General features: G+C 32.6%; 2 protein-coding genes and 1 non-coding gene across 3 annotated transcripts; 2 read left to right on the forward strand and 1 right to left on the reverse strand.

Moving 5' to 3' along the window:
- Positions 1–1,387: 1,387 nt before the first annotated feature.
- LOC135844233 (uncharacterized) lies at positions 1,388–2,716 on the forward strand. The gene is made up of 3 exons (XM_065362380.1): positions 1,388–1,567; positions 1,680–1,736; positions 2,002–2,716. The coding sequence occupies exons 1-3, from the start codon at positions 1,555–1,557 to the stop codon at positions 2,529–2,531; spliced, it is 600 nt and encodes a 199-aa protein (XP_065218452.1). The 5' UTR covers positions 1,388–1,554; the 3' UTR covers positions 2,532–2,716.
- Positions 2,717–18,661: 15,945 nt separating this feature from the next.
- Positions 18,662–18,777, reverse strand: LOC135846112 (U5 spliceosomal RNA). Its single transcript, XR_010558890.1, has one exon. It is a non-coding gene; the product is annotated as a U5 spliceosomal RNA (small nuclear RNA).
- Positions 18,778–20,290: 1,513 nt separating this feature from the next.
- Positions 20,291–22,213, forward strand: eIF2Balpha (eukaryotic translation initiation factor 2B subunit alpha). Its single transcript, XM_065362025.1, has 8 exons — positions 20,291–20,458; positions 20,531–20,632; positions 20,715–20,854; positions 20,946–21,062; positions 21,143–21,255; positions 21,343–21,487; positions 21,575–21,700; positions 21,786–22,213. The coding sequence occupies exons 1-8, from the start codon at positions 20,437–20,439 to the stop codon at positions 21,933–21,935; spliced, it is 915 nt and encodes a 304-aa protein (XP_065218097.1). The 5' UTR covers positions 20,291–20,436; the 3' UTR covers positions 21,936–22,213.
- Positions 22,214–22,743: the final 530 nt, after the last annotated feature.

Raw genomic sequence — 22,743 nt, forward strand, 5'->3', positions numbered from 1 at the left:
TAAGCACTAATCACCTAATGTAGGTCAAAAGGGTATGTCAAATAAGCATCGACCAAAGTCATAAAGTTCATTTTTGGCCCTTCTTGGAACAATTTTACATTTCTTTATACCTTCTCAAAAATTTGATTTTTTTACATTTTCTAGAAAATTAAAAATTAGTCAAAAATTTACTCTCGACCTCCTGGAATTTTGCGGTAACTATACCTCAAATGGTCAAGAGATTATATCCAATAAATATCTATTAAAGTTACGACGAGTCTCAATGAAGTTCATTTTTAGCCCTTCCAGAGTCATTTAGCATTTCTAGAGAAATTTGAAAACTCGCCGGAAGCTCCAGGATGGCCTAAAATTAGTAGTAGTTGATGGGATGGGAGTTGAATTGAAGGAATTATTCATATCGGGGGGTTACTTTGCTCCAGAATATATATATATCATGAATAAGTTTAAAAAACACATCCTAATAACAGTTTTTTTTAATTTTTTCAAATTTCAAAAAGTTGCCAAAAATTCAAAAATAAACTGATAGGATCCTATAAATGTTTCAATAGGAGAGTTGAACTGTTAATGAACCGAGCAGTTCTCTCGTAACTACAACAAAAATTTTCCCCAGTCGCAAAAATATTTCAAAATAAACGTATGAAAATTATCTTAGAAAAATGATCAAATTATTACCTCGAAGTGTAGTGTTTGTTTCCTACTTAGGGCTACATTCGTCAAATCAAAAGTTAACAATCATCACGTGATGGACATGGCGAAATATCATTCAACGTTTTAGTTAGGTAGGTAAATTGGGACGATTAAAAAAACGGCTACACTGATTTTCATCACATCCCCAAAAGCTCTTCTGTCGACCTAAAAACTGAGAAAAAATGTAACTTTTTACAAGTTGTAATTAAAGAGGATGAACTCTATTTTCCTCAAAACTTTGAGCCCTCATATCTCCCCCTCAAAATTTAAATAAGTACACTTGAAGAACTGTGATTTGCGCAATTCATCACATTTTTCATCAAATGTCCATTCGCATATAGAAAATTTTAAAAATCCATTGACCCTTTTGGCGGAAAAAACTCAGTGATTTGAACTTAGTATGAGGTACCTAATCAAAAATCGTTAGATACGTTTTTTTTTCACCAATTAGTAAAATCTAATCAACGCACATACGAGTAACATGCATCTTGCGTTTGGTGAAAAAACATCCGTGATGGTTCTTTGACATTTTTATCATTTTGCAATGAAGTGAACCATCAACAAGCTCGCGTTGATTACAATTCAGTATTAGATTATTTAGGAAGGTAGGTACATAAAATTTTATTCGTGATAATTCTTATCAAAGGTGCAAATAAAGGGTATCCATTTTACTGTATTTCTGCATTTTACGTAGGTAAGTACTTAGATTGGTATGGTGGGTCCTAAAATACTTAATTAGGTAACTTCATTAAATAAACGTCTAATTAATGCAAAGGTTGTAAAGAATTATTATTTACTGAATCTCATTTAATATCTGTTCATCGTTCTGTTGCTTGGATATTTGCGTGTTTAACTTGAATCTTCAAAATGAAAATTTTCGGTGAGTACCTACCTCTAAAATTTGAAAAAAAAATTATATTAACTCATTCCCATGTTCGATTATATTTTTCTCATTGTAATATTTGCATTAATTTTCGTGAATTTTTAAACAGGTGTGATTGGCTTGATGATAATTTCGTGGTGCTTCATCGTGTATGCTGAGGATACAGGTAAGATATGATATTTTTTACAGACAAATTTTTGAATAATGTCATCTATGTTGCTAATATACCTACATATTTAGAACTTTGAGATCAAAAACAATAGAGCAACGGAGCAGAGAGCTATTTAAATGGAATCATCCTATCTTTTGAAATACATTTAGTTATCCACACTGCAGAGTTTTGAGTTTTACCAAGACTCAAAGCAAATAATTCCTCTTTAAATAGGTATACTATTGCGATAAATTAATACGTCTGAATTTTTTCCATACAGATGAAAGTACAACTACAGCAACCCCCGCCGTAAACTCTTCGGACAGTACTCGTTTTGAACTACCTGCAAGCTTCAACAAAGACTTCTTGAATAATCTCACTACCGAACAAAATGTGACTGAAAAGTTCCAAACCGACGAATACAGTCTCGATTACCAAAGAATTGCTGGCGGAGATGTTCACTTCACGTGGAAGAAAGGAAACGACTCGGTTGAAATGCATTTCAGACTTTCAGACGGAAATGTAGGTCAAAACTGGAATCTCACAGGAGGTGCCATTAATATTAGTTTAATCGCGACTCCGGCTGGTGATAAGGAACAGAGTTGGGCTTTCGGTAATTATCAATATTTCTATAAAAATTTAGCAAAAGGTGGTTTCTCTAATAGATGGATCGCGAAAGGTATTCCGTTCGGTAGTGGTATTAAAACACAAGATTGGGAATCGTTGGGAATTTTCAAAAACCTTATTAACGAATGGTGTGATAAAAATTCATTTTTAGTCAAGGAACGTAATAAATGTGTCATTTATTAATTAGAGCTTAGAAGTACGTGTACCTATCTATTTATATCGATGCAATAATTTGAAACATATTTTAGGATGAGTGTCATTCTACCTACCTATTCTTATTGTTTGATATGTAAAATACATAAATATAAAGCCCCATAGATTGATTTTAACAATCATGTATAAATTTAATTAAAGAATGTTGAAAGATAGCAATTTTTACATTTTTTTAAAAGCGTGATTTATGCTTTTGTCTATACGTTTATAGGTATGCTAATTGCTAGGGAATGTTGTGACCACATTGATAACACAACTTATTGTCTACTTTTGTCAAACCGATAAAATTCAAGATAGAAAAAAGAAACGAAGAAAGATAACGAAACCTTTTAGAAGAGATAGCAAGTGCTCATACATCTTGTGTCGTAAACTTGGTAAAAACTTACGAAGTTGAGAAACTGTGTAACACATTTTACGTATTTTTATTCCTTAAAAAAATGCATACTCAATTCATGATAATAAAATTTGGCAAAAGAAACTAGGTATAACAACCCTGTAAGCATTTTGCATAAAAAAAAGTTTTTTTTAAACAGATAAAGCATTTTAACTTTTCTTAGAAACACTCCAAGCTATTTTTAAATTTTTCAAAATTTATGTTGGAAGATTCCTAGATTATCTTTTTTCGACTTCAAGTCTTATTCTGAAATGATTCTGTCCCCACGTTCTGTCCAAAAAAAAAAAAAAAAAAAAAAAACAATACCAAGTGAATTAAACTAATTTTTTTTATTTTTATAAAATAATACAGAATTATTTATTTTTTTAATTTCAAATTTTAAATAGAATTAATTGATCTTTATTTTAATCAAATTAGTATGATTTTTTAAAAGTTTTCCATTTCTCAACATGAGCACTCTCTTAATATTAGGTGGACTTGAAACATTAAGAGAAAAACAGATTTTCATATAGCATTTCTGATGTTAATATGTATTAATAAAAACGTTTCAATTTTTCATTTAAAAAAAAAAAAAAAAAAAAAAAAAACGACAAATAATTAAACTGGTGTTGTACAGATTTTAAAAAATTAAAAATTGTAGTAGGCCAAGTTCAAACTTTGGAACAATTTGGAACTATAATTTTCGTATTTTCAACACCACTAGTCTAGTATACACAAAATAAACTTATGTACAATAAAATACTCATAGAACAATAATATATTAAGCAATGAAAGGAATGAATTTAATTAGCTGCAATTGATTTTCTTGTCCATTTTCTACCCATCCTAAAAAAGAAACAAAAAATGTCACAGAAAATGTCGCTCACCTTGATCCAACGCCTATAAAAAGAACAAATTCAACAATATAAAAATAAAAAAAAATCTCCGACACTTTTACAACTCGTCCCCATGTACCTACCTATGTAATTAGTCTGACTAATCATTTCTGTTACTAAATTGAATCTGAAAACTATTTTCTTCGCAACTTTGAGTATACCTGGTCGAGTAAACACCAGGTAGGTATAAGTAAATCAACACCATCTAATTTAGTTTCTCGCCTTACGTGCGATAATTATACTAGAATATGAGCATCAAGGTGAAATAAGAATAGGACAGGAAGTGCCAAATCATCGATAGCGAGAGATGCTAACAAGTTGGCTGCGACGGCTGCGATCGAAGATCGAATATTGCATACCTTGTTCATCTTATTACACAGTTTGCTGTATTTGATAGGGTAATCGTTTGAACAAACCGCAACAGACAGGTCAGATGATTCGTTGAACCGGCCTAAAATCGTATTCGCGATATCTTTCGCATAGTGGTATGAATAATAATGGAATATCCAGTATTGTGTGAGGATTTCTAACGCTATATGGTCATGTGATGATGACGACTGAGAAAGCGTAGGCGTGTCTAATACCTTTTTGGGGATGAAAAAGAAATAAAAATAGGTACCTAGTATATGTTTTAGGTGGAGTCAGGTTGTTCTTTTTTTAATACATAAATAATATTCTCCCTTTTTTTTGGTGGTCATTTTTACTGTGTACGAATGAACCCTCGCTGAATTTCGTTACCTACCTGTATACTTTTTTGCAAAGTTAGGTAATTCTAAGCATGATGAAGTCACATTTATTATATGGATGGATACCTAATCCGTATAAAAACACGCAAATGATACGAACGAATATATCGTAAGGCTTTAAAAAATCATGTTTTTAGCCTCACTTTACCCGAACCAAGGTGGTGAAAAAATTGAATATATTACTTTCTAGGAATTAAAGTAACCGTATCGATGATTAAAGAAGACCCCAAAGTAACAATTCGCCAAACAAGTGATAAATTCGTATTCGAAATGACGATAAAATAAACCCTTAAAACGTTCGCAGCTGGAAATGTACACTTTCTTAGCACGTTGTTCTTTCACGGTTAGGTATAGGTTTGTTTTGAAAGGGTTGCTTTTGTTTGGCGATAGTATACCTAATTGTGGGAAAAAAATACTTCATTCAAATTCTAATACATTCTTAGACTACACGTCGAATGCCAAAGAATCGCTTTAGAATTAATTTATGCGTTTGTGCTGCTGAGTTATAGATATCGGAAGAGCCAGAGCGCGTGAATTCGTCGAAGTATTGACCAATTTTTGTAGTACGAATTCCAGCTACTTGTGTGCGTGTTTCCAGCAAGTTAGGTATGTGCTGTTCTCTGTTAAAAGAGTGGAGAAATAGCGAACTTTCTATCTTTGGAGCGTTTATAAGCTCCTGATATTGATGTCCTTTGATGTAACAAAGACTTGGAAGTTCAAGTGCACATTTTTGCGCTGTGTAAAAGATGAATTTGTTTTTTGTACATTGGTTCCTAAATTTGGTTAATTTCATGGGCTAGTTGTGAAAATTTCGAATTGAATAAACGTGTAAATAAGTTTGGAAATTCAGTATTTGTGAAAGTTCTAGAATTTTAGTTACTTAAAATTAACTCTTCTAGTCTAAAAAATACTAAAATCATGTTCCCTTTAAGAAATGTGATGAGTAGAAAAAATAATACAGATTAGATTTATAAAATTAATATGTATTCAATTTTAAAATTTTCTGCGATAAATTACGCCTTCAATGTGTCAATTAGGCAACTATTTTGTTTGTTATTATGAAAGATGTGTTACCTATCATTACGGATATCACTTACTACCTAGGTACTCATATTTTAAATTTTGAAATATTTGAATAAAGACTTCGTAAACAAAGCACGAAACCGCTGTTACTTGTGCGCAACTTATTCAGGGAATTATTCAGATATGTATTAATAAAAGTTCTTTTACAAATTTATTCGTCAATATTACAGAAATTTAGAATTCTGACAAAATGAAATTTTAGACTGTGTCATGATTCAATTTTTCTAAGAATTGAAAGAGCTCTTACTTGATAAATCTATGAGAAAAATTCAAATGTTTCTAGGTATTTAATAGAACTCAAATCTCAATTTAAAAGACTACCTAATATAGGTAACAAGCTATAGATAAATAAGGAAGAAAGGTCACAGATGAGGGTGGATAATCATTATACGATGCAATCAAAAGCCAAATTGAATTATTCATGCGACTATAGAGTTGCTGGAGTGGGTGTGAAACTGTGAAAGTGAAACGCAGCATTCATTACGACCTTTGATTTGAACTGCGCCGCTGTAAAAAAAATAAAGGGTAGTTGAATGAATCAGGAAAATATGAAGCAGTGAATATTGCTACGTTACCAACACTCCATTTTGAAATGAAAATTACTTGACGATCGTGGGGTTGCGCAAAAGCTCGCTTGGATGGTATTTTCTAAACTCATTCTCGTTTACTACCCTTTGCTTCATACGTTCCTAATAAGCTGCATTTCACTTTCAATGTCTATTAGATTGGAATGTTTGAAACGCATCTGGGTATTGATTTTAAATATAAGAATTCGTTCACGGAATTTTTCAAAAAGAAATACCTTTAGTCGCTACTCGCTACCTACTCGAATGGGGAATTTTTGATTTTACAAAATTTTAAGAACGAAATATCCACTTTATAAAACGAGTGAACCGGTGGCATTTTTTTTGACTTGCCAAAAGAATCGAATCATGGCACTTCTGCACCAAAAAAGCTAATAAACAGAAATAAGATTTCAAATTGAAAAAAAAAATTCCTGGATGAAAGTACAATGAAGTGTACTATTCCAAAATCTGAAAAATAGAATAAAATCTATTTTTGGACGCTTTAGGTAGGTCCCCTGTCTCATCCGGTGTCACAATTTTTAAATACCTACCTACAAAATTTTTTCTCTTGGATTTTTATTTTTAATTTTGAAATTTTTAGTAAAAATAGAAGAGATTTGAGAGTTGATTCGGAAATGTTTGCATACATCGATTTAAGGTTCAAATATTTGAAATTTTCAACAACAAAATTGTTCCGAGTTCCAATTTTTTCATCTAGAATAAATTTAACCGAAATCAATAGAATACAGGTACATACAAAAAGAACACAGAGCAGGTGTGAACATTTGATTAAACTCTTAGTCTTAGGAGCCTTGTAAAGTTGAACTTTTTTGCGCAAAAGCTCAATTTTTAAATGACCATTTAAAAATTTAAAAAAAATCATTCAAGTTGGTACAGCTTTTCACATCAATTCCTTATATGTATTCCAACATTATTGCTTTTCTCCAGAATTTCAGTAGGTACTTGACCAAATTTTAGAAAAAAAAAAAAAAATGTGGCACATTGTTTGTTATGTTTTTGAAAGCACTGATTTTGAATTTAGACTGACCAATTTCTACATGTCCCAAACCTTCAATAACTCTTAGATTTAAAAAAAAAATTAATTTAAAAAATGATTAAGTAAATATGTTGGAAATTACGATAAATTGTTGATTTTTCATTTTAATTCGAGATTCGCGATTTGTATACTATTTATTTCAACGCCATGTTATGTAACTTTATTATTCACATCAACACAAGTGTCTATAAACCTGAAACATTTAAAGTAAAAAAAAAATGAAAATGCAATCAAATTTGTAATTCAGTATTTGGGAACAAATTTTTAAAGGTGAAGTATAAAAATTAAAAAGAAGCAAATCAACGATTTTACAAATAAATTCAAAATTGAATTCAGTACTTGAATTTGGGAACAGATTCTCACAATAAAAATAACAATACCTACAAAGTAAGTAATGAGGCAAATTAACAAAAAAAAAATCAATTCAGCACCTGTAGGTATTAGAGAACAAATTTAATTAAAAACAATAAGAATAAAGATACCTACAAAGTAACTTCAAGGCTAATAAATAAAATATTAAATAAAAATACAAAGTAACAAGGTGACTTGACAAATTTTAAATTCAGCATCTGAATTTAGGAACAATTTTTTTTATCACTGATGGTATGGTATTTCGAAATTTCTCCAGAAGAAGCGGAAATCAACTTGGGCACCAAAAAATCGAGTTTTGGGTCATTCCATGTCAACTCAACCAAAAAAAGGTGATTTTGAAAGTCATGTCTTTCGATTTCGCTCAAATTTTTTTTACAATATATAGGTACCCATTCAGTAAGTAAGAACCCCGCAATTAGTTTGGTCCCAGGCCCCTCAAGGGGAGGGTGAGGGGCTTCTATTATTTTCACATTGTCTCGAGGTACTCAACTTCAGCAGCTCATTTCTCCAAAACTATGATACTTTGATCAAAACTGATTTCACAGCTCAAAAGGGCATTGCATTTAGAAATTTTTAAGCATTTTGAAATTTTCAAAAGTTGAAAGCTGAACTTTCAAATTGAAAGTTCAAATTTCAAAATAGCGCTGTAAGTGGGGGCTACCATTTAAAATTTTGAAAAAATTTCCATAGATGTAACTTTTGATGCTTTTTCGAAATATTCAAGTTTCGAGATGGGATCTCTTAATGGGGGGAGCACCCCCACCCCCAATTTTGGCCCGAACTTTCGAAAGAAAATCTAGGGCATGTGATATATCGAATTCTATGTTTTAAGTAACGCTGAACACGAATGTGACGTCAGATTTTTGATAGGACCGCATCCATGGCCCCCAGCACCCCCCCCGGGTAAAAGTTCAAAAAAGCGTTTTGATCGTGCGACACATGGAATAGTATGTTCTTGGCGACGCTGAACACAAATACGACGACAGATTTCTGATTGGACCCCATCCATAGCCCCCAACAATTTTTTTTGACCTTTGCCTATGGGAGAGGTTCTGGGGGCCATGGGTGAGGTCGATTTAAATAACTATTATGGCTATATTCGTGTTCAGCGATTTCGAGAACATACTATTTCATGTGTCACACGAATGTAATCCTTTTTTGGGGTTACCCCCTTTGGGGAGGTGCTGGGGGCCGTGGACGGGTCCAGTCAAAAATCTGACGTCATATTCATGTTCAGCGTCACCAAAAACATAAAATTTGATACCTATATCACATGCCCCAGATTTTCTTTCGAAAGTTCGGACCAAAATTGGGAATGGGGGTGCTCCCCCCCCCCATTAAGAGATCCCATCTCGAAACTTGAATATTTCGAAAAAGCATCAAAAGTTACATCTATGGAAATTTTTTCAAAATTTTAAATGGTAGCTCCCACTTGCAGCGCTATTTTGAAATTTGAACTTTCAATTTGAAAGTTCAGCTTTCAACTTTTGAAAATTTCAAAATGCTGAAAAAGTTCTAAATGCAATGCCCTTTCGAACTGTGAAATCAGTTTTGATCAAAGTATCATAGTTTTGGAGGAATGCGCTGCTGAAGTTGAGTACCTCGAGACAATGTGAAAATAATGGTAGCCCCCCACCCTCCTCCTGAGGGGGCTGGGACCAAACTAATTGCAGGGTTCTTACTTACTAGATGGGTATATGGATGTTGTAAAAAAAATTGAGCGAAATCGAAAGACATGACTCAAAATCGTTGGTTGAGTTGATATGAAATGACCCTTTTGATATAATGCTAAACTTATTTAATAATTTCCATTTATGGGAGACATCGGAAATCGTAAGGCTTCAGAATGGCTCAGAAAGGGGATTCGGAACGTTAATTATGAACAAATATAGGTATACAGCCATTGTACGAATTTCGAAAAATTTCATTTCTGACAGAGTTTTTTTTGTTTAGGTAGTTTTTTCCTCATGAATTAGCTGAGTGGTTTTTTAAAAAACACGTTCGAGGTGTCCACCTGAAAATCTGCTCAAACGTGGATGAACCTTTCGAATGGGTCGAGCATAATCAACAACTCAATTTTTTAGCTGTTCTATAGTACTTCTAGTTGATTTCTATTCACCTACTGGAGAAATCGAAAATCGCGCTGGAGGCTCCAGAATGGCCAGAAATAGTGAAATTTGGTTCGGCGGATTTAATATCAATTTCAGGACTCATTTTCATAATTTTTATGGGATACATAACTACGTAGATATTGTACGTATATCTAATAGGTATAAGTATTTTTTTTTAAAGAAAAAAAACTTGAATTGACTAAGTAAATTGTCGAAAATGGTGAATTTTGAATATTCAAAAAACCAAAAATCGAAAAATAAATTTGGTCAGCTGAAATTTTGGTTATGAGAATTTCAAACCACAAATACTATTCCTCGTCACATTTAAATTACAATTAGCCTAGGTACGTTTAGAGGTCCAATTTCGACATTAGTGGGTGTAAAATAGTGGATTTTTTTGTTAGAGTGGGGGGAAAGGGGAGGGTAAGTTGTCTGATCTCATGGGTGGTTTTTCAATGTACTACATATAAAAAATTTCCTGCTGACGGAATGCTTCTCTTGTATGATTTCAACTTTTCAAATCCAATGAGATCTGTTAAAAGCCTTTTAAAAGCACCAATTTCTATCAAAGTATATCGAATAAAAAGGACGAATTTTGCCCCAGCACATGATTCTTATGGTTTTGATTTCAAACCTTAATACTTCTACACAACTCGAAAAAAAAACAAGGTTAAAAATTAGTTATAAATCAACGTTAGTCGAGTACCTATAACGTGTATCCAGGTAGGTATATCTGTACATATAAATGATATGGACAGTCTAAACAACATTCATTCATATTTTACACAAGGTTTAACACTTATTAAATCCATCTCGAATTGGTGGTTTCTCATTGTTGCGGCGGGGAAATATTTTCTAAACATATAGTCAATCGCGGTATAAACACGAGGTTTTAACCGTGTTTCCGAAACACAACCGAATAGAAAAAATCCATTGTAAGCAAATGTATCATAAAATAAATAAATTAAACCTAAACTGCTCGGTAGGGAAGGCAGATTACTTCGATGCTTTTCGAAATTGACTGCGTTCGTCAGATGCTTTATTCCGGCTGCTAAAATACGCCGCCAAAGGGAAGGGCGAATAACTCGCCGTGTGGTCATCTACTTACCTGGTCCGACTGTTTGCAAACTAAACCTTTTCAGTCAAAATAGAAAGCGGCGTGTTGGATTTTTAAAAGGCAGTTTTTATCCTGAATGATATATAAAAAGAGTAACGAACAAGCAAAGAGTGACAGCCTGCTGAATTCTGAATTGTGCGCGCGGATTGTTATTTTTACCATATACCCTTCGCGTTAACTCATATTTTCATTTTCTTCTTGTTTATATTACTGTTAACATTTTGCTATATGAGATGCGCCATTTTACCCCGTGCTATACGAATTAGAGGTACCTTTGGTACCTATACGTATGATTGCCTGATTCTTTATACAGATACTTGTGTATACAACATAGCGGCTTTTTGGCTTCGTATTAAAAATTTTTACGCCATTTTGGGTACGAGTCGTTGGATTTGTTTAAGCGATTTTTTCCTTTTTTTTGCGTGTGTGTTTGAGCTATTTCTGTTGATGGTATTTTCATAGCGGTGGAAAATTTCTCAGAATGAGGTGATGCTATCTTAAGAATCTATGAGTAGGTACTCGAGTGTTAACTAATACTTTTGTATTTTTTGGTGAAATGAACATTGTCACTTGACAGTCTAGATAAAGAGTTTACTTTCTTATATATGTAGGGTAATTCGAGATTTTATTTTTAATTGAGTACTCGAGTAGCTGATCAAATGACCAAAATATGCAAACCTCAACGTTTTAAAATTATTTACAATTGGGCAGCAAATTGATTTTTTTTTTCATTTTCAGCACAAATTTGATTTTTGAATAAGTAGGTAGAGGTACCTGGGTATCCAACAAAATAAATTTTTAAATTACCTAACTTCAAAAAAAGATCTACTCTGGACCATCTTTTTAGTCTTACACAGGAAATCAATACTGCCTTTCAAAATAAAGAATTTGTACTCTCAGTCTTCTTTGATCTTGAAAAAGCTTTTGACAAAGCATGGAGATACAAAATACTTCAAAAAATACATTCTATAGGAATTCGAGGGCATTTAGCTTACTTTATTCAAAACTTTTTGTCTAATCGTAGGTACCTTTAGAGTCAGAATTGAAAATACATACTCTGAACTTTTTGATGTTGAAAATGGAGTCCCTCAAGGCTCTGTGCTTAGCACCATCCTATTTATACTCCTAATTGATGATATCATGTAGTACAGTCAGGTGGGGTCGCTTTGATTTCGCGAGGTGACTTTGATAGCGCTTATTGTTCTGCACATTTTGATCTGTTGAGCGAGTAAAACGTCGAATTAAATTTTTTTCCGAGCGAAGTGGTTACACTGATGGTGAATTGATACGATAACAGTGTTGAGTTGGTAAATAATTATTTTCGTCCATGCTTTTAATCGAGTTTTTTAAAAGTGGTAATTTTTCAAGATTTTTCATCACTCAACAAAAGTTGATGTTATAGTATTTTCAGATAAGTATGTAATAGAACATTGGCTGATAGTCTATCATAAAGCTACACTCCTTGGGAAATATCTCCAAAAATTTTGAGTTTCTAGGTTGAGGTGCCTCCGATCCTTGGCCCATTGTTCTCAGTGGGGATGTTATCGATTTTTCATTTTTGAGGCTAAAAATTTAAGTTTTGAGACTAAAGTGAAAATCAATGCCATTTTCGAATTCAGTGTAAAATTTCATCCCATTTTGATAGGTCGCAAAGGTATTTTATTGAATATCTAAACATTTTGTTAAAAAACTGAATTTTATAAAAAAAAATTGAGGAAATACAGGGGCTTTTATCGCTTTTTCAATAATATGATGACTTCCTCTCGGCCAAAATTGATGAAATTTTGTATGGTAGGACTAAAGGTGATGAGAAATCATTTTTTGAAAAAAAAAGTACCCCTATCAAAGTGACCTCATCTCGTGGGTGACTTATACGGCCTTTGAGGGCAGTTTTGAGGCACAAAAAAAACAAAAAACAAAAAGGCCATTTTGTGCGTTTTGACGTACTTTACACACTGAGTAGTGCAATTTTTTCGAAAACATCTTTCTACGCCGTACAGAGCAGAAAACATTTTTTTAAAATCGAAGCAACCCCGCCTGATGGTATTATTCCCCAACCTCTTTCCTTAAGAATTTTTGCAGATGATATAAACATTTCAATACGCTCAAATAACATCAAACTAGCCTCAGAAATGATCCAAAAAACTCTAAATTGTATTGAAAAATGGGCTGAATCAAACGGACTAACATTTTCTGAATCTAAAACTCACTGTACCTATACTTTTTACCAAGAGAAATAAAACTTACCTAGAACCTATCCTTGAATTCAAAGGACATCCTTTAGTTTTTAAACCAACTACCAAATTCCTTGGACTTACTTTTGATAAAAAACTTACTTGGGCACCTCATTTTCTCAACATAAAAGCTCAACTTATCAAACGTCCAAATTTACTAAAAATTGTTAAAAATCCAAAGTATAACCCATCATGCCAACTATTACTCCACTTGTACAAAGCTCTGATACGTAGTAAAATTAAATATGGAATTCCATGCTTTACAAACCTCTCAATTAAAACTACTAACATTCTCAAAACTGTTCAAAATTCCTCCCTGCGCATCTGCATGGATGCTCTCTTTTCTTCTCCAATTGATAGCATTTATTGTGAAGCTGCAGAGCTTCCTCCGGATTTTAGGAAAATTCTCATTACTAACAAATTCTTAATAACTGTTGCAAATAATCCATCTCACCCTCTTCAAAAATCACTCAATGTCTACAGCTCTCAGCATTTCCTCCATACTTCAGGTCCAATCCCAGAATTTATCAAAAATATGAACAACTTCCAGGTTGTGACGTTGATGTTGTTCCGCATTGTTTTAACTCTGCGTATTCTTAGCACCCTATCCTGCTGCCTTGGAGGATGAGGATCAGCCTCATGGAGACTTAGGGCCACCGTTGCTAAATTGATGTCCATATAATTCTAGGGAATTTTAATGGTGTTGGTTTTCCATTACCATGCCTTCCACCATGATTTTCTGTTGGGGTTTACTCCCTTAGCCAAATTTGCTAGTTTTTAGGCGTTGGTATTCGCCTACTCACTCTGAAGCTCTTGCGCTTCCCTGGAGCTGGAACAAGTGAGTTGTTGGTGTTCTGCAGCTCTTATGCATTCTTGTTTGTAATCCGTATTTATGTAGAGGCTTGGCCTAACTGTTAACAACAAACTCACCGGCCAACTCACCCTGTAAGACCCTGAAAGAAACGATCAGATACGCTAGATACCCGCTAATATAGATGGACATATATGCTATCTCCTGTAAAGGAGCGCGACTACGACGACGATGAACAACTTACAAATTGACCTTGTAAACCTTATCCATAAACCAATATCTTATCCCCCTTGGTCTCTCAAATCTATACAGAAGGAATTTATTTAAGAATCTACCCAAAACATGATCACTCCCCATTATTAATCAAGAGTCATTACTTAGAACTGTTATCAAACTATACAGAATATAACTTATGCTTCATAGATGGTTCAAAAATTTCTAACATTTATTCTGGTTATGCTTACTCAATTAATGACAAAGTTCTCAGTTTCAAAATTCACAACTGTGCCTCAATTTTTACTGCTGAACTCACTGCCATAAAACATTCCCTAATAGATACCTATAATTTCCATTCAATCAGAAAATAAAAAATTCTTAATCCAAAGCGACTCACTAAGTTCACTGGTATCCATTCAAAACATTTTTTCTGACCATCCCATAGTCCAAGACATACATAAGTCCCTTTTTAACCTCCAAAATTATGATTACTCAATTAGCTTCATGTACGTTTCCAGCCACATAGGTATCACTGGAAACGAAACTGTTGATAGATTAGCAAAAACAGCCGCTGCCCCCTCCCCTCTTACCTCTCTCACTCCTGATGGCATTAAATCTCTAATCACTCACAACACATTTACCAACTGGCAGAACTTTTGGTCACAACAAACTTCAAACAAACTCTTCCAACATAAAAAAACAACCCTCCCCTGGAAAAATCTAGGCCACCCGAACAGAAAAGAAGAAATCCTTATTACTAGACTAAGAATAGGCCACACAAAAATTACTCATAACCACTTGTTATACCAAAAAGAACCAAAACCCCCATGCCAATTTTGCAGAAACGAACCCACATCCATTCAACAAATACTTTTCAACTGTCCCCAACTGAAACAAAACAGACTTACTCTACAGATAAAAGAAAATCCACCTACTATCCCTGACGAACCCTCTGAAATACAAAAATTCATCTCCCTAATAAAAACATCAACCTGACAAACCAAATCTACCCCCCCCCCTCTTTTACGGGTGTAATAATCTTGTAATTATAAACACCCCCCCCCCCCCCCAAAAAAAAAAACTTCATCTCGTGAAATTTTGGTTGGTGATGCATTTGGCATGTACTTTTGATTTACCTAGTTCTGTCCTTTTCAAAAAAATTTCTGATCAATTTAGGGGGCCCAAAATCAGTTTTTACACCGATTTTACACCTAAATACCTCGGTCAATTCCAACAGTGAAATTCAGTAGCATAATTCTACTAGCAGAAAATACTTTTGTATCGTCGATTAACTATTTAAACAGGTAGACTCAACATCTTAGTAGCAAGAATGTTTTTCAAACACCTTTAAAATGTAAAAATGTGCGAATGTATTATGTTCCTGTGTATTCCCTAGGTGATGATTATTCGGTCAACTAACTTATTTACTCGCCTAGTGAACTCATTTTTCATTTTTCTCACCAATAGGTAGCCGCTAGTCATTCATCTTACAGTCGATATTGCATCGCATCGTTTTCAGTAGCTCGTCGTCAATTTTAATTCATTTTTGCAGATATCGTTGAATTGAGAATCAATGCTGAATGTATAGCTCGAATCTCTCATGTATTTGCTATAGCTATACTGAAACGAATTGAACCATTCGATATCGAATATACATTCGGTGATTAATTCAAAAAAGAGTACCTACATATCTAGACTAGATGAAAGCCTAAGCATTTTCGGTACGTATCTCCAAGTGAAATGAAAAATATAATACTTACTGGTACCTATATAAATTCAATTCAACATTTTTTTTTTTTTTTTTTTTTTTTAAACAAAATTCCTTTTAATTTTTGATTAAAACAACGAGAGCTCCCAAAAATAAATAATTTATTTGCTTCTATAAAAACATGATATCAATACGATTTTTCCGCAGGAAACCAACTTCTCTATTTGGTTTCTGTTATACACACATAGGTAAAGGTACATACATACAAATACAACAAAAGAGGGAAGTTATACATTGTGGTTTAAGCCAATGTATCCCAGTCGGATTACTTCTGAAGATATAACGCATACCATCGTTGTAACCGCAATTCTCTAGCTCCGGCAGAACGGAATTCTACGACCTGTTCATTTTTTAATATCTGAAAATTGAATCTATCGAAACCAGTTAACATTATAAAAACCAGATTTCGAAGTCGATTCTCACCGAACTGTCGACGAACGCGCACGAATCGGCAGTTCAGCACGTGCTTTTACTTGGGAGGCCTCATATTTACAGACAGATAGTGCTACTATCTTGTAACTATTATTCATTACAACACCTGTTAACGAAAGAGTCGGGACATTTAATGCCTGTGTGGTCCAATATTTATCTCGTTTATTTATTTATACGCTGATTTTACAAATGAAAAGTAATTTTTAAACGATTTTTTCTTCGCAATTAAGGTAATGCGATTCGAATGCGATAATTTTTCACCGGCGATGGCAAATTAAGCGTGAGAATTTCAATTTCAGGTGAAAATTAACTGCCGAGTTGAGCGTTGCGTTCTGTTCATTGTATCAGAAGTGTTTTATGTAGGTATTTAGTGGTCAGGTTTTTTTTTTTACAGTCGATTGAAATTTTAAGAGGGATGAGTGTTTGATGGAATGAGTTGGTGGTGAGAAAATGATTGATTTTGGCCTACATTTGTAAATTGAATCGACTGTTTTTTTTTTTTGTTTTTTGTTAGATTAACTTTGAAAAGACTATTCATCGGTACTTTCAACACAAGAAAAGTACATAGAATAATTTCAAGTAACAATAAATATTCTCTCGCCACTCGTAAAGCTCGGATCTGAAGTAGGAGCTCGAATTTTCCAATCTTTACCTATTCCAGTGTTGAGAATGCGTTCTTGTAGGTAGGTAGTTGAGTTGTGATTTCGTGTTGTATGGGTGGTATTATACACCTGAAAGGCGAAAAAATGCATGCTTCAAGATGGGGTAAAAATACTTGAATAGAACGCTGAAACAATATTGATACCTTCTCATCGTTAGTTTCTCTCATAAATTTTCTCGAACTTTGTCCAACCGAACCGAACCCTATCCTACTCAAAATCCGAAAAAACTAGAATTTTAAAATTTTAATGTTTTTAACATTGCAATGGTCTGAAGACTGAAGAGATAATGAACGTGTTTTACATCATTTTTAACACTTTTCCAACGACTTTTATGCAATTGTGGCAAATTTCTATCTAATCACTTATTTTCATTAATTTTGATGTTTTTTTTTCGCGTTTTTACATCGTTTTTTGACAATTTTATTTCAAGTACATTACTTTTTTCCAACCTTCATCGATTTTAATGTTTTTTTTGTTTCTTTTTTAGTGTTTCACACCATTTCAACGAACTTTTTCATTGGTTTTGGCAAATTTCTCTCTAATAACATTACTTTTTTTCCAATTTCAGTGTTTTTTACATTTCATGCATTTTTGGCAAATTTGACTAAAATTTTCATTACCTACTTACCTACTTTTTGCTACCAATTTTTTAGTAATTTTAATGCTTGTATGAGTGTACTTTTTTCCATCGTCAAATTTTACTGAAACTTTCTCACGGTTTGGTTATTTTCAGTAGGTAGTAATTTTAATGCTTAATTCATGTTTTCAATGTTATGCCATTTTTTTGCATTTTGATTAACATTTGACGACATTCAATTCCGTTTATGATCATTTTTATTGATTTTAATGCTGTTTTTGTGTTCTTATACAGTTTTTTTACAACTTCAACTTTTATTTCTGTATTTTTCATCAAGTTTTATTAAAATTTAATAAATTTTTGTGATTTTTTTTCATAGTTTAAACAATTTAAACGATGTTTTATACAATTTTGGCTGCATTTTATCAATCCGCAGAGAAAGATCCTTTTTTTGATGATTTTCGTCTTAATAGTTTTTACATATGCTCAAGTACCTATTTGCCTTATTTTATCAAATTTTCAACTTTTTTTCTCGCATTTTTTTAGGCAATTTATTTTAATTTTCTTTATTTTTTGGTGTAAGTACAACGATAAGGTATTATGCGATTCTTGCTCAACTTTGATGATTTTATTAAAATGTCATTCTCATCCCTTTTTACAGTAATGTTAAGTGATTTTAATACTTCTTTGAACGTTTACCTAGATTTAACACGTTTGCACTTTTTTTTTGTGAATTTTAGACCAACTTTGTTTTGTATTTTTTTTTTTTGAAAAAAAGATCAGTAATCAGTTTTTTCATTTTTGTAAAAATTGTAAAAAAAAAAACTTTTCACTGCTTACAAATAATTGATACTGTTGACCTTTTGCTTAAAAAAAGTAAGGATTTCACGAAAACAAATGAAAATAACAAAGACAAAGAGATACAATGCAAAGTTAGTACTAGTAGTTACTTTCATACTTTGCAAAATACATAGCGAAGTACCTGAGCTGTGTTATGTATTTAGGATAGCTACCTGCAAACTGACTCAGGTTTATTTTCAAGACAAGTGCAAGTCTAAGAAAGTTCGAAATGTATTAGCAAGCTTTCGGAGAAAGCTATCAAAAAATTGGTAGAATGCTCGTCAAAGGTCCCTCTCCACGGAAATCTTTAGTAAAAGGCGAAAGATTTATTCGTACTGAAGAGAGACAGGAGCTACAATACAACTTTGCTTCGGTTAGGCAGTTATACAATTCGGCGCAACACTTTATATGCGAGTAGTAAAGTATATCGTCATGATCAATACCTGTAGCCTGTAGGCTGTACTGTACTCTGTACTAGAACAACTAGGTAGTTTCTTACTAGAACTGGTCGGACTACAGTCAGTCAACAATAATTCAAATTTCAAATTTTCAAACTTCATGCAGCCCTGGATTTAAGCATGGGCCGAGTGGGCGGCAGATTTTTAATTTTTTTCGCTACTTTTTAAATTTGAGATGTAAATATTACGACTTACGACGATTGATAAAAAAAAATTATGGTTGTCAACTGGATGAAAAATACGTCTTAAATTGCTATATTATTGCATTTTTGCATATCGAAAATACCATTAAAAAAAATTCGATGACTCAATTAAGAAATTCTCCAAAGCAAAATCCAGAAAACGGTTGTTTAAAAATTTAAAATATGAAAAATTTAAATTAAACTTTGAATAATTATTGATTTTTTTATAATAATTATAATATTTTCTTGTTTTTTTAAATATGTTTTTTTATTATTTTAAGTATAGGTCTTACTTTAGAAAAAAAATAATAAAACCAAGATAGGTAATTTAAAATGTCATTTTATTTAAATTTAGACTAGATTGAGAACTTTGTTCTTGTTTTACATTTTTTTCAAGATTTATTTTTTATTATAAATAATAAAACCAAAAATATGCTGCGAAAATATTTCTTGTATTGGGGTGGGGGCAGCACAAATTTTCTGCCCTCGGGCGGCAAAACCCTAAATCCACCTCTGACTTCATGCATTTTTTTTTTTTTTTTTTTTTACAAAAGTACGCAATCTTTTATTTTTTTCAAATACCTATATCTTTGGTTTTCATTTTCAAACTAAATTAATATTTTTTTTTTTAGATTAGAGTACAAAATACGAATACCTATGCCTATGCCTACATTTTGAAATTATTTGTCTAGTTTTTATGACTACTACTCTTCTCCACGTGTATAAGAAGTAATCGATTGTGTATGCATATAGGTCTATAATTAAAATAACATATTATTGTAATAAATTCAATGGGTGAAATTATTAATATTTAATATTACTATTTTTTTCAAGTTCAGTTCGGCGAATAAGAAATTAAGAATTATCATGCAACATTCGTTTCTGAAAAAAAGTTGGATTTATCTTGGTGCATTTTTCGAATCTTATTAGAGATTCAATTTTATTCTGAAAATAAATGTCGCAAATTTGTGTTTCAAAAAATTAAATGAAATAAAAAATAAAAATCTGAACTGAAACGTCTGAAACTCTTCACGTTGGAAGAAGCGGGACGAAGCGATGAGGTGGCTGAGGAGGGTGAAGAGGGAAACGAAACACTTCAGAGCTCCAAGCAAAGGTTTTGCCTAGCTCTGTAATAAATAAGTTAGTTGCTTCATTACACAATAGGTTCGCTATCGACATGTGAGTTCATAAACTCAGCCAGGTTGATGCCAGATGGTGATAATTCAAGTGCTACATTATCAAAAAATATCAACAACTTGAACAGCTTTTGAAACTTTTTCAAGCTTTTGCAACATTTTCCCTGATTATTGCCTAAGTTCATGATGCGGTATTCAATTTGAATCTATTGTTGAATTTAATAAAGAACCGAAGCTCATGGAGACCATGGAGAAAATAGGTAAATCATTTGATCAATTTTAGAACCTGCTGTACTCAACTTCGGTTTTGTAAATTTATGATGAAATTTCAGATGTAAAGCAGTATTTTTGTAAAATTCTGCGAGAAAAAAAAGATTTATCTGCCGGTATAGCTGCCATCGAGACCTTACTTTATGTTCTGGAAAATGATAAATGTAAGTTCATCGTAGATTTTTCAATAATGGTAAAATATTTGATCCAAAACCTGTAACTAACAACTTTTTCATTCATGTAAAGCTGCCACCATTCAAGAACTCGATTCGAATTTCAAAAGTACTATCGAAACTATGAAGAAAACCGATGTCCCTGTTACTGCAGTAGCTTCCGGATGCGAATTATTTCTTCGGTTTATTACTTTCGTTAAACTCGATTACAAAGTATGGTTAAATTGCAATTCGAATTTCAAAAGTGCATACTTGATGATTTCGTTGTACTCGAGTATCGATGTATTTATGTTTTATGTTTCAGACTTTTGAAGAATGCAAAAAAGTAATGTTAGAGAGAGGAAAAGTGTTTATGAAAAAATTATTAAATGCCAAGGGTAAAATTGCCAAATTAGCGTCGTCATTTATTGCAGATGGATCGGTAAATTTTCAAGTGTTTTAATTTATTTATTTATTACATAAGTACATAATCATTTTCATTCTGTATATTTTTATGTTAAGAAAATACTGGTTCATTCGAAGTCGAGAGTGGTTTTGAAAGCAATGCAACACGCCGTCTCTTTACACAAACATTTTCAAGTTTTTGTTACAAACTCATCGTTGGATAATTCCGGGTAATTGTAGTTCCATAAAAATATAGTTCATACTTTTTATAAATAATTGTATTCGTTTCATGTTTTAATATTCGTTGTACTTTTTAGGGAAGAGATGGCACGTGAGCTTGAAAAATGCGGAATCCATTGCACAGTGATTCTAGATTCAGCCGTAGGTTATATTATGGAACAAGTTGATATGGTTATGGTTGGCGCTGAAGGAGTTGTCGAAAGTGGTGGTATAATTAACAAGGTATTTTCATTTTGAATAGCACATTGAAGTTATTTTGTCAACTTCACTAACCATCATAATGCGATTTTGAATTTTCATTTTTTCTAGATTGGTAGTTTCACGATGGCAATTTGTGCGAAAGAGATGATGAAGCCTTTTTATGTGTTAACCGAAAGTTTTAAATTCACTCGACAATATCCTTTAAATCAGCGTGATTTACCGGATGAATTCAAAGTAGGTACTCAAATAAGTAAGCTTTTATTCTAGTTTAATCATTGAATTATTTATTCACAATTTTGTGCTGTTTTTTTTGTCGTAGTACACGTCTACTCATCTGAAGACAGATTTATCAAAGGAACACCCTCTTGTCGATTACACACCACCTTCGTATATTACTTTATTATTTACTGATCTAGGAATTCTAACGCCTTCTGCTGTTAGTGACGAGCTAATAAAATTATACTTATAATAAAACTGTGATATCAAGACGTTCATCTTGTATTTTTATGAATAAGTAATTCACTAACTTAACTAGAAATTTTGAAATTGCATTATTGTTTTTGTCAAAAAAATTCGATGATTTTATGAGAGAAAAGTCTTCCTTCATCAAGAATAAAATCAGAGGAAAATGAAATAGCAATTTCGAAATTTCGATCGGAATAATTAATGATTGATTGTAGAATGTATTGTGATCTTGAAGTTCAAGAATTGGGAATTACAACGGATAATAAAGCATGTCATTTATAATTTTCTCAATTTTTTTGTAGCGTTGTCAATTTAAAATTTTCAAGTTTGCAATGCAAAACGTATTCTGTTATTTCTGTTCCTCAAACATTTGAGGAGCTCATTGCAAAAGTAGCCCTTGTCACATGAACTTTTAGACACGTTTTACTCGATTGCACCTATTGCCAACTGCGGAGATCATGTTGTAATGATGAAATGACCGTCAAGTTAGTCTACCCTGAGTAGCCCTGAGAGGAATTGCTTTATAGAGTTTACATTCATGATACTGGGTACGCTCAAGAGAGAGCTTTGGAGATTGCATAGGTTCATGTGACAAGGGCTACTTTTGCAATGAGCTCCTCATTTCCTTCAGAATTCTGAATTCAACAGCTTTAGCCTTTAATACGTTCAACATCTCACGTCAAGTATGCCTTTTTTTCATCATTCGAAATTTGGCAAACTGTTGTTTAACCAAAGGTATATTTTCGAATTTGAAAGTTCAAAAACGAAGAGAATGAAATGAAATAGAAAATTTTTTACGAAAAAAACTCTAA

Source organism: Planococcus citri, chromosome 4 (assembly GCF_950023065.1).
Source record: "Planococcus citri chromosome 4, ihPlaCitr1.1, whole genome shotgun sequence".
NCBI classification, from domain to species: Eukaryota; Metazoa; Arthropoda; class Insecta; order Hemiptera; family Pseudococcidae; genus Planococcus; species Planococcus citri.